The following is a 12,310-nucleotide window of genomic DNA, read 5'->3' on the forward strand; positions in this document are numbered from 1 at the left end:
TTTATGGCATATCGACTGTATAAAAGGTTCGTACAAAAATACACGACGGCGCCAAACCCATATTTTTATACAACAGAGCACAAAAATTAGCTCGTCCGGATTTCCCAGGCACATCTTGTGTTAGTGATTTTTGTAGCTAAGTCCTTGACCCTAAAATGTTTGTAGAAGCTTGCGGAAAAAAAAAGATTTTTTTTTAAAATCTACTAATAAGATAAAGTTATCGACCAAAAAAATGTGGTCAGAAATTACGAAGAGTTGGTACCTTGAAAAATTATCAACAGAACACGAGCTGGCTTACTAGAGCTGGAAAATTTACAGGATTTCGGGAACCAAAATTTTCTCATATGAAATATCTACCAAACTAAAATTATCCACAAAGCAAAAATTGACCCATACCAGGTGTTGCAGTTAAAAACGTTATGAAAGATGAAAAACACAGTAATTGCCACTAAAATGTCTACGCAACGAAGGTAACGTTTATCTATCACAAATTCGATATAAATATAGTTTGCGTAGATGTTCCACACGGGAAAATTTTGATTTCGGAAACCCTGTTATGTTTTCAGCTTTCGTAAATCCGCTCGTATTCTGTTGATAACTTTCAAGGGTACCGATTCTTGTGATTTCTGATTTAAGCTAAGAAGATTGTTACGTCCCATTGAAAACTGGAAGACACGAAAACTGAAACTGAAGAACAAAATGTTCCAAAACTCAATTCAGTGATTGTTAATTCGGTACCAAAAATACGAGTGACTTTTCATTGTTAAGATAAATCAACCTTCAGGAGTGTTTGAATTTTTAACACAAAATTGTCAAAGATTGATATAGGTAATTGGGTGCAGTCATTTATTTTTGGTTCCGACTTTCAAAGAAAATTAAAACGCTCGGGCTATTTTTTCCGACATAAATTTTGACTTTTTAAATCGTATTTTTGAAGAATTTTTAAAATTCTGATAGCTATTGATAACTGATAGGATGAAAAACGAAACAATTTTTTTCTTTGATCTTTTTTTGCATGCAAGCTATGAGGGTTTGTAAATGACCAATTTAGTCAAACTGGGATAACTATTTTGCAATATATTTTGTTAAATAAGCGTAAGCGGCTATTTAATCCGCCTCAGTAATTGTTTCAATTTGAATAGAGGCATGCTCTTGCTCTAATTAATACTTTATATTATACTTAAAATATAATTTTGTACGTTAAATTTCACAAAAAATAATCTTTTTTTTGAAAAATTTACTTTTTTCCGAATTGAACACCTTTTCAAGACATTAAAGGACACACTTAAAATTCAGGGCTTTACCTTCATACAAGCAGTCCCATTTTATTATACTTTTGAGATAACTACCTTATGAATCAATTGAAGTAAAAAATTGTACTCATCAATTCTGGAGTTGCTCAATATGGAAATTGAAATGCGTGTATTTAACCAAAATTTTGAAAAAAATACCAAAAAAATTTTTGTTCCGAATTTTGAAAGAAAGATGGTGTGGTTATTTTATATGAGACAAGTTGCGACTTTTTAACTAATCTTTTTGAATAGTTCAATTCGAGCTGCCCAAAAAATATTGATGTCATGAGCTCAACTTTAACATCATATTTCACCTTAATAATAATTTTTAACCTTATATTTCAACATTTATTTTCCGATATTTTATTTCAGGTTAGTTTTTTAAGTTATGGCTATCTTGGGACAATTAGAGCGCAATACATTTCGATCTATCATTATCGCGTGTGCATCAGTTTGATTCAACTCAGCAAGCTAAATGCTAATTACATCACTTCGGACTTTTTTTGGCGTGTGGAAGGACAATTTTTATCAGAAAACAAATAAGTAACAAAAATTTTGAATTTTATTTTATAATTGTCAAATTTTATATTTCAAGCTGATTTATTGTTAAAGGGGGTGGGGGGTAGTCAGACAGAAAGTTGATACGAGCAGTAATGTTGGTCAAAAGAAACCATAGGAGGAAGATCAAAATCAAGCGACTCCGAGAAAAGCTGAAAAAACAAATTACTTATATAATAAGTTTTTTTAGATTAAATTATGGGTCGTCTAATGAAATTTGTGGTTGAGCAGTTGATGCCATAATGATTTTTTTGAAATGATTTCTATTATGCAAAACAATTTTCGATTTATTTTAAGTACCTCATTTTAGTCAAGTTTAAACATACAATCACATTTCAACTTTTCCCGTGCCAAATTGTAACGCTAGAAACATACGTGAATTCACCACCAACTTATCTGTTTCAAATTTCTTGAAGGTCTTGCACTCATTAAGTTTTTTTGTGTTAGAGCCACTTTGCAGCAAGTTAAAATCAAATTAGCTCGTGTTAAATTGAATTTCAGATAGCTTATAGTTTCTTTGTCACATTCCTTGCTGAAACGAAAAAAGATGAAGATTAAGAATAAAATGTAATTTTCAGCCACCCTACAAGCAAAATAAAGTATTAGATAATTTTATTCCGACTTTTAAAGTGATTGAGGGAAAGTTGATCCTCGGTGTGGTTTTTGTTTCAAAAAATTCCAAAAATTTCACAAAATATTTTCAACGAAGTTGTTTATAATATCTGACAGATAACGATGCACGGACCTTAAAATCTTAAGATGCATTTATCTCCGATTTTTTTTCCGTAGAACTAATAATTAGGATCAAAATTTGGATTAATTTGAAGTAACAATTGTGCAAGTTAAGCCGGTTATTGTTCCTAGTTTCAAAGAAACTGGCGGAATAATTGCGCTCGGGTGGTTGTTTTTCTCTAGACAAATTTTGACTTTTTGATTAGCCAATTTTGGCGGATTTTTTTTTGTTCATCCAAAAAGTATTGTTGTTCTGAGCTAAAAATTGAAAACATAATTCACCTGTGATCATTTTTTGCAAAGTAATGGGGGTTTAAAATGCGTGTATTTAACCAAAATTTTGAAAACAAAAATACCGAAAAAAATTTTGTTCCGAATTTTGAAAGAAAGATGGTGTGGTTATTTTATATGAGACAAGTTGCGACTTTTTAACTAATCTTTTTGAATAGTTCAATTCGAGCTGCCCGAAAAATATTGATGTCATGAGCTCAACTTTAACATCATATTTCACCTTAATAATAATCTTTAACCTTATATTTCAACATTTATTTTCCGATATTTTATTTCAGATTAGTTTTTTAAGTTATGGCTATCTTGGGACAATTAGAGCGCAATACATTTCGATCTATCATTATTGCGTGTGCATCAGTTTGATTCAACTCAGCAACCTAAAGGCTAATTGTATCACTTCGGACTTTTTTTGGCGTGTGGAAGAACAATTTTGATCAGAAAACAAATAAGTAACAAAAACTTTGAATTTTTTTTAAAAATTGTAAAGTTTTATATATCAAGGTGATTTATTGTTAAAGGGGGGGGGGGTGGGGTAGTCAGATAGCAAATTGATACGAGCAGTAATGTTGGTCAAAAGAAACCATAGGAGGAAGATCAAAAACAAGCGACTCCGAGAAAAGCTGAAAAAACAAATTACTCATATAATAAGTTTTTTTTTAGATTAAATTATGGGTCGTCTAATGAAATTCTTGGTTGAGCAGTTGATGCCGTAATGATTTTTTTGAAATGATTTCTATTAAGCAAAACAATTTCGATTTATTTTAAGTACCTCATATTAGTCAAATTTAAACATACAATCACATTTCAACTTTTGTAACGGTAACGGTAACTTTTGCCAAATTGTAACGGTAGAAACATACGTGAATTCACCACCAACTTATCTGTTTCAAACTTTTTGAAGTTCATGCACTCATTAAGTTTTTTTGTGTTAGAGCCAGTTTGCAGCAAATTAAAATCAAATTAGCTCGTGTTAAATTGAATTTCAGATAGCTTATAGTTTCTTTGTCACATTCCTTGCTGAAACAAAAAAAGATGAAGATTAAGAATAAAATGTAATTTTCAGCCACCCTACAAGCAAAATAAAGTATTAGATAATTTTATTCCGACTTTTAAAGTAATTGAGGGAAAGTTGATCCTCGGTGTGGTTTTTGTTTCACAAAAATTCCAAAAATTTCACCAAATATTTTCAACAAAGTTGTTTATAATATCTGACAGATAACGATGCACGGACCTTAAAATCTTAAGATGCATTTATCTCCGATTTTTTTTCCGTAGAACTAATAATTAGGATCAAAATTTGGATTAATTTGAAGTAACAATTGCGCAAGTTAAGCCGGTTATTAGCAAGCTAAGCCGGTTATTGTTCCTAGTTTCAAAGAAACTGGCGGAATAATTGCGCTCGGGTGGTTGTTTTTCTCTAGACAAACTTTGACGTTTTGATTAGACAATTTTGGCGGATTTTTTTTTGTTCATCCAAAAGGTATTGTTGTTCTGAGCTAAAATTTGAAAACATAATTCACCTGTGATCATTTTTTTCACAGTAATGGGGTTTTAAATTGCGTGTATTTAACCAAAATTTTGAAAACAAAAATACCGAAAAAAACTTTGTTCCGAATTTTGAAAGAAAGATGGTGTGGTTATTTTATATGAGACAAGTTGCGACTTTTTAACTAATCTTTTTGAATAGTTCATTTCGAGCTGCCCAAAAAATATTGATTTCATGAGCTCAACTTTAACATCATATTTCACCTTAATAATAATTTTTAACCTTATATTTCAACATTTCTTTTCCGATATTTTATTTCAGGTTAGTTTTTTAAGTTATGGCTATCTTGGGACAATTAGAGCGCAATACATTTCGATCTATCATTATCGCGTGTGCATCAGTTTGATTCAACTCAGCAAGCTAAATGCTAGTTACATCACTTCGGACTTTTTTTGGCGTGTGGAAGGACAATTTTTATCAGAAAACAAATAAGTAACAAAAATTTTGAATTTTATTTTATAATTGTCAAATTTTATATTTCAAGCTGATTTATTGTTAAAGGGGGGTGGGGGGTAGTCAGACAGAAAATTGATACGAGCAGTAATGTTGGTCAAAAGAAACCATAGGAGGAAGATCAAAAACAAGCGACTCCGAGAAAAGCTGAAAAAACAAATTACTTATATAATAAGTTTTTTTAGATTAAATTATGGGTCGTCTAATGAAATTCTTGGTTGAGCAGTTGATGCCATAATGATTTTTTTGAAATGATTTCTATTATGCAAAACAATTTTCGATTTATTTTAAGTACCTCATATTAGTCAAGTTTAAACATACAATCACATTTCAACTTTTCCCGTGCCAAATTGTAACGGTAGAAACATACGTGAATTCACCACCAACTTATCTGTTTCAAATTTCTTGAAGGTCTTGCACTCATTAAGTTTTTTGTGTTAGAGCCACTTTGCAGCAAATTAAAATCAAATTAGCTCGTGTTAAATTGAATTTCAGATAGCTTATAGTTTCTTTGTCACATTCTTTGCTGAAATGAAAAAAGATGAAGATTAAGAATGTAATTTTCCGCCACCCTACAAGCAAAATAAAGTATTAGATAATTTTATTCCGACTTTTAAAATAATTGAGGGAAAGTTGATCCTCGGTGTGGTTTTTGTTTCACAAAAATTCCAAAAATTTCACAAAATTTTTTCAACGAATTTGTTCATAATATCTGACAGATAACGATGCACGGACCTAAAAACGTTAACATGCGTTTATCTCCGATTTTTTTCCGTAGAACTAATAATTAGGATCAAAATTTGGATTAATTTGAAGTAACAATTGCGCAAGTTAAGCCGGTTATTAGCAAGCTAACCCGGTTATTGTTCCTAGTTTCAAAGAAACTGGCGGAATAATTGTGCTCGGGTGGTTGTTTTTCTCTAGACAAATTTTGAATTTTTGATTAGCCAATTTTGGCGGATTTTTTTGTTCATCCAAAAAGTATTGTTGTTCTGAGCTAAAATTTGGAAACATAATTCACCTGTGATCATTTTTCGCAAAGTAATGGGGGTTTAAAGATGGCCAGTATTGCTAGTTTGGGACAATCACCCTGCGATGAATTTCGTGCTTTTTACGCGTAAACGGAGATTGAATCCGTCTTGGAAAAAGTTGGCTGAAACAATCTATTATTAACAAATGTAGGTTACCAGGAGGGAAATTATCTATTTGCTTTTAAATGACGTATGGGAACGATTTAAGAAAATCTCAAAAAAAATTCTATTTTTTTTTCTTTTTTTTTGAAAATGCATCAAATTTTTTTGAGCAAACAGTTCTTCACATACTCTGAAAAGCACTGAGAACATTCAAGGCTTCATTCTTATACAAGCAGTGTTTTAAATATTTTGACTCGATCATATTGCACTTAACTTTGCGTAAGAGGCAGAGACTTCATCTATGAAAAAATTTACAACGTTCTTCCCGTTTTCATATTCTCCTCAAACTGTATCACAAAATACGTCAGATGTTTTCAAACGACAGTTTGAAGGATAAAAGCTTTAGTTTGATACAAAAAATTTTATTCGCATCTAGTGCGGAACACATAGGTTGCTTGAATTCGAATTTATTTGACCGCGGATTTAGTTATACCTCATAATTGTGAAAACGTCTCGCGGTTCTTGGGTTCAATTCGATCTTGGATTCGTTTTCCGCCTAAAGTGTTCAAGGAATTTGATCTTGTCACATCTTGACGCAATTTTGATTGGTTTAATGTTTTTCACCATTCGGTGCTTCATCCTCAGATAAGCCATTTTTTTTTACAGGCTTGTGCAATTTTGCAAATTTCGCATATAAATAATAATGATCAGTACTGCTCTATACAATTTTCCTCAAGGCGTACAGTTTAGCTTTTGCCTTAAATATCTAGCTGGTAAACTAATTCAAATTCAAGATCAAATTTGTGTTCATTCAAAGATTTTTGTATATTTTTTATATCCTTGGTGGGAGACTAATATATTAGACCCTAACCGCGCTCGATTTCCATGAAAATTTGTAGCAAAAACTCATTACATCATAATGGATTTTAATTACACTTCTGAACTTGAAACGGATTTCATTTCCATATTAATTCAGTTTTTTCAAAAAACTTAGATCGATGACAATCCATTCAAAACTCACTATAATGGATAATAATTGAGTGTAATTTGTTTAAAAAAATAATTTTCTGCATTACTCACGGCCTACTCATTTTCTAAACCGACTCCTTTCTCTATAATTTTTTAAAGCATATCCCTCGTGATTTAAGAGGGGTTACCTTTATCCTCGAATTTCAGCCTCAGAAATTCAACTTTTTATATGCTGTCTTTTCTTAAGATTAAAAGAATAAATCCCCAATTAAATTGTTTGATTTTCGATTATCGTACTATCCACTATTTAGAGTCTAAATTTTAGATTTAAATAGTACCGGAAAGTTGACATTTATCCAAAAAACCAAAAAAAAACGTTCATTTTTTCAATTGCTTGCATCTATATTTAACGCATTGACAATTTCATAAATAGTAATTTGATCAGTAGATGCAAAATGCAAATTTGTTCTGTAGGCTTATAAAAAAATTTTAAATTTTGAAGAACTTGGAGCCAAAATTTTTGTAGTTACTTGCACCAAATCATCATACATACGGTTTCAAACCATCGCTCCTTATCGACAAGTCTTCAAACATTTTTTTGAATTTATTCTGTTTTTTTGGTCCGCTTGAACTGACCTGACAAGTTTGCTGCAACAGACGACTACTGTGTGACTCTTTCGGGAGATATTCGCGAAAGCATACTGCGAGATCACAATTCCACAGCAGATTATTCTAGAACACATTAGAATATTCTAGAATATATCAGAAATATGCCTGTCAAAACAGGCTTCATATTTGGAAAAGATTGGAGTTTTTCGACAGTGCGGCGAATGCGCTTTCGGAAAAATACGGCCAGTGTTGTTACGCATAAGAATTGAAGCAGTTAAAATCAACAGGGGACTTGCATGCAAAGAACAGGTGTTACCCAATTGATATTTTTAATATTAAATATTTAGATCTTCTTATAATAAGGTTTTAATTTTTATTTACAAAAATAAAAAGCTTCACTAACGAGATGATTCCTGACATTTCGAAGCACTCGGCCGACAGATAGGAGAAATAGGCCCCTGAGAACACTATCAGAGGCTCCACCACTGAAACATGAAATATAATGAAATTTATTTATGGCTCTTTTTCAATTTCCCGCCTCCATCGTAGAATTAAAGTTTCAAGTTGTTTGAAAAAAATTCATACGTCAATTTGCACTACGGAATGTCTTAAAACTTGTCACTTGTTCTTGCTGACAAGTTTTATTGCACTTTAAAATTGGTTTTAATTAGACTTTCGTAAACCTTGAAAAACATTTTGAGAAAAATCAAAGGGGAAAACTGGAAAAGAGCGCTTTTGATGGTTCGTCCTTTATGATTCAACAACTGAGAAACCTTTTTATACGATGGAAATGGGGGGCGGGTGGGTGGGGACTTTTAGTTTGGGTTGAAATTTGTCCCCATTTTTTGGTCTTCTTTTTTCATGAAGGGTGCTGAATGACCCCAACTTTAAGGAACATGAGCCCATTTATGGCCCTGAATTTCTCAGAATAGAGCTGATTGAAACCAACTTTAAGGAACGTGGGCCCAATTATGGCACTGAATTTCTCAGAATAGAGCTGAATGAACCCAATTTTAACAAACATGAGCCCAATTATGGCCCTGAATTTCTCAGAATAGGGCTGATTCAAACCAACTTTAAGGAACGTTAGCCCAATTATGGCCCTGAATTTCTCAGAATAGAGCTGATTGAAACCAACTTTAAGGAACGTTAGCCCAATTATGGCCCCAAATTTCTCAGAATAGAGCTGATTGAAACCAACTTTTATGAACATGAGCCCAATTATGGCTCTGAATTTCTCAGAAGAGAGCTGAATGAACCCAATTTGAACAAACGTGAGCCCAATTATGGCCCTGAATTTCTCAGAATAGGGCTGATTGAAACCAACTTTAAGGAACGTTAGCCCAATTATGGCCCTGAATTTCTCAGAATAGAGCTGAATGAACCCAATTTTAACAAACGTGAGCCCAATTATGGCCCTGAATTTCTCAGAATAGAGCTGATTGAAACCAATTTTAAGGAACAAGAGCCAAATTATGGCTCTGAATTTCTCAGAATAGAGCTGAATGAACCCAATTTTAGCTTGAGCCCAATTATGGCCCTGAATTTCTCAGAATAGAGCTGATTGAAACCAACTTTAAGGAACGTTAGCCCAATTATGGCCCTGAATTTCTCAGAATAGAGGTGATTGAAACCAATTATAACGAACGTGAGCCCAATTATGGCCCTGAATTTCTCAGAATAGAGCTGATTGAAACCAATTTTAAGGAACAAGAGCCAAATTATGGCTCTGAATTTCTCAGAACAGAGCTAAATGAACACAATTTTAACGAACGTGAGCCCAATTATGGCCCTGAATTTCCCAGAATAGAGCTGATTGAAACCAACTTTTAGGAACATGAGCCCCATTATGGCTCTGAATTTCTCAGAATAGAGCTGAAGGAACCCAAATTTAACGAACGTGAGCCCAATTATGGCCCTGAATTTCTCAGAATAGAGCTGAATGAACCCAATTTTAACGAACGTGAGCCCAATTATGGCCCTGAATTTCTCAGAATAGAGCTGATTGAAACCAATTTTAAGGAACATGAGCCCAATTATGGCTCTGAATTTCTCAGAATAGAGCTGAATGAACCCAAATTTAACGAACGTGAGCCCAATTATGGCCCTGAGTTTCTCAGAATAGAGCTGATTGAAACCAATTTTAAGGAACAAGAGCCAAATTATGGCTCTGAATTTCTCAGAATAGAGCTGAATGAACCCAATTTTAACGTGAGTCCAATTATGGCCCTGAATTTCTCAGAATAGAGCTGATTGAAACCAATTATAACAAACGTGAGCCCAATTATGGCCCTGAATTTCTCAGAGTAGAGCTGATTGAAACCAACTTTATGGAACATGAGCCCAATTATGGCTCTGAATTTCTCAGAATAGAGCTGAATGAACCCAATTTTCTCAGAATAGAGCTAAATGAACCCAATTTTAATGAACGTGAGCCCAATTATGGGCCTGAATTTCTCAGAATAGAGCTGATTGAAACCAAATTTAACGAACGTGAGCCCAATTATGGCCCTGAATTTCTTAGAATAGAGCTGATTGAAACCAATTTTAAGGAACAAGAGCCAAATTATGGCTCTGAATTTCTCAGAACAGAGCTAAATGAACACAATTTTAACGAACGTGAGCCCAATTATGGCCCTGAATTTCCCAGAATAGAGCTGATTGAAACCAACTTTTAGGAACATGAGCCCAATTATGGCTCTGAATTTCTCAGAATAGAGCTGAAGGAACATAAATTTAACGAACGTGAGCCCAATTATGGCCCTGAATTTCTCAGAATATAGCTGAATGAACCCAATTATAACGAACGTGAGCCCAATTATGGCCCTGAATTTCTCAGAATAGAGCTGATTGAAACCAATTTTAAGGAACAAGAGCCAAATTATGGCTCTGAATTTCTCAGAACAGAGCTAAATGAACACAATTTTAACGAACGTGAGCCCAATTATGGCCCTGAATTTCCCAGAATAGAGCTGATTGAAACCAACTTTTAGGAACATGAGCCCAATTATGGCTCTGAATTTCTCAGAATAGAGCTGAAGGAACCCAAATTTAACGAACGTGAGCCCAATTATGGCCCTGAATTTCTCAGAATAGAGCTGAATGAACCCAATTTTAACGAACGTGAGCCCAATTATGGCCCTGAATTTCTCAGAATAGAGCTGATTGAAACCAATTTTAAGGAACATGAGCCAAATTATGGCTCTGAATTTCTCAGAATAGAGCTGAATGAACCCAAATTTAACGAACGTGAGCCCAATTATGGCCCTGAATTTCTCAGAATAGAGCTGATTGAAACCAATTTTAAGGAACAAGAGCCAAATTATGGCTCTGAATTTCTCAGAATAGAGCTTAATTAACCCATTTTTAACGTGAGTCCAATTATGGCCCTGAATTTCTCAGAATAGAGCTGATTGAAACCAATTATAACAAACGTGAGCCCAATTATGGCCCTGAATTTCTCAGAGTAGAGCTGATTGAAACCAACTTTAAGGAACATGAGCCCAATTATGGCTCTGAATTTCTCAGAATAGAGCTGAATGAACCCAATTTTCTCAGAATAGAGCTAAATGAACCCAATTTTAATGAACGTGAGCCCAATTATGGGCCTGAATTTCTCAGAATAGAGCTGATTGAAACCAAATTTAACGAACGTGAGCCCAATTATGGCCCTGAATTTCTCAGAATAGAGCTGATTGAAACCAATTTTAAGGAACAAGAGCCAAATTATGGCTCTGAATTTCTCAGAACAGAGCTAAATGAACACAATTTTAACGAACGTGAGCCCAATTATGGCCCTGAATTTCCCAGAATAGAGCTGATTGAAACCAACTTTTAGGAACATGAGCCCAATTATGGCTCTGAATTTCTCAGAATAGAGCTGAATGAACCCAAATTTAACGAACGTGAGCCCAATTATGGCCCTGAATTTCTCAGAATAGAGCTGATTGAAACCAATTTTAAGGAACAAGAGCCAAATTATGGCTCTGAATTTCTCAGAATAGAGCTGAATGAACCCAAATTTAACGAACGTGAGCCCAATTATGGCCCTGAATTTCTCAGAATAGAGCTGAATGAACCCAATTTTAACGAACGTGAGCCCAATTATGGCCCTGAATTTCTCAGAGTAGAGTTGATTGAAACCAATTTTAAGGAACATGAGCCCAATTATGGCTCTGAATTTCTCAGAATAGAGCTGAATGAACCCAAATTTAACGAACGTGAGCCCAATTATGGCCCTGAATTTCTCAGAATAGAGCTGATTGAAACCAATTTTAAGGAACAAGAGCCAAATTATGGCTCTGAATTTCTCAGAATAGAGCTGAATGAACCCAATTTTAACGTGAGCCCAATTATGGCCCTGAATTTCTCAGAATAGAGGTGATTGAAACCAACTTTAAGGAACGTGAGCCCAATTATGGCCCTGAATTTCCCAGAATAGAGCTGATTGAAACCAACTTTTAGGAACATGAGCCCAATTATGGCTCTGAATTTCTCAGAATAGAGCTGAATGAACACAATTTTAACGAACGTGAGCCCAATTATGGCCCTGATATTCCCAGAATAGAGCTGATTGAAAGCAACTTTTTGGAATATGAGCCCAATTATGGCTCTGAATTTCTCAGAATAGAGCTGAATGAACCCAAATTTAACGAACGTGAGCCCAATTATGGCCCTGAATTTCTCAGAATAGAGCTGAATGAATCCAATTTTAACGAACGTGAGCC

At 34.0% G+C, this 12,310-nt stretch overlaps 3 protein-coding genes across 3 annotated transcripts in view; 1 reads left to right on the forward strand and 2 right to left on the reverse strand.

The window, feature by feature from the left end:
- LOC134853964 (AH receptor-interacting protein-like) overlaps positions 1–12,310 on the forward strand; it is a 567,995-nt gene that overhangs the window by 423,903 nt on the left and 131,782 nt on the right. The gene's annotated exons all lie outside the window — the stretch shown is intronic.
- The window catches only part of LOC134853965 (probable caffeoyl-CoA O-methyltransferase 2), a 166,687-nt gene that overhangs the window by 115,310 nt on the left and 39,067 nt on the right, over positions 1–12,310 (reverse strand). The window lies entirely within an intron of this gene.
- LOC134854690 (sodium/hydrogen exchanger 1-like) overlaps positions 1–12,310 on the reverse strand; it is a 40,060-nt gene that overhangs the window by 9,926 nt on the left and 17,824 nt on the right. Inside the window, exons 9-10 of the mRNA XM_063871045.1 lie at positions 7,987–8,068; positions 7,611–7,706 (exon numbers count right to left, since the gene is read on the reverse strand). Of these exons, the coding sequence (XP_063727115.1) occupies positions 7,611–7,706; positions 7,987–8,068 (178 nt within the window). The remainder of the gene's footprint in view (positions 1–7,610; positions 7,707–7,986; positions 8,069–12,310) is intronic.

This window comes from Symsagittifera roscoffensis, chromosome 9, assembly GCF_963678635.1.
Source record: "Symsagittifera roscoffensis chromosome 9, txSymRosc1.1, whole genome shotgun sequence".
In the NCBI taxonomy this organism is placed as follows: Eukaryota; Metazoa; Xenacoelomorpha; order Acoela; family Convolutidae; genus Symsagittifera; species Symsagittifera roscoffensis.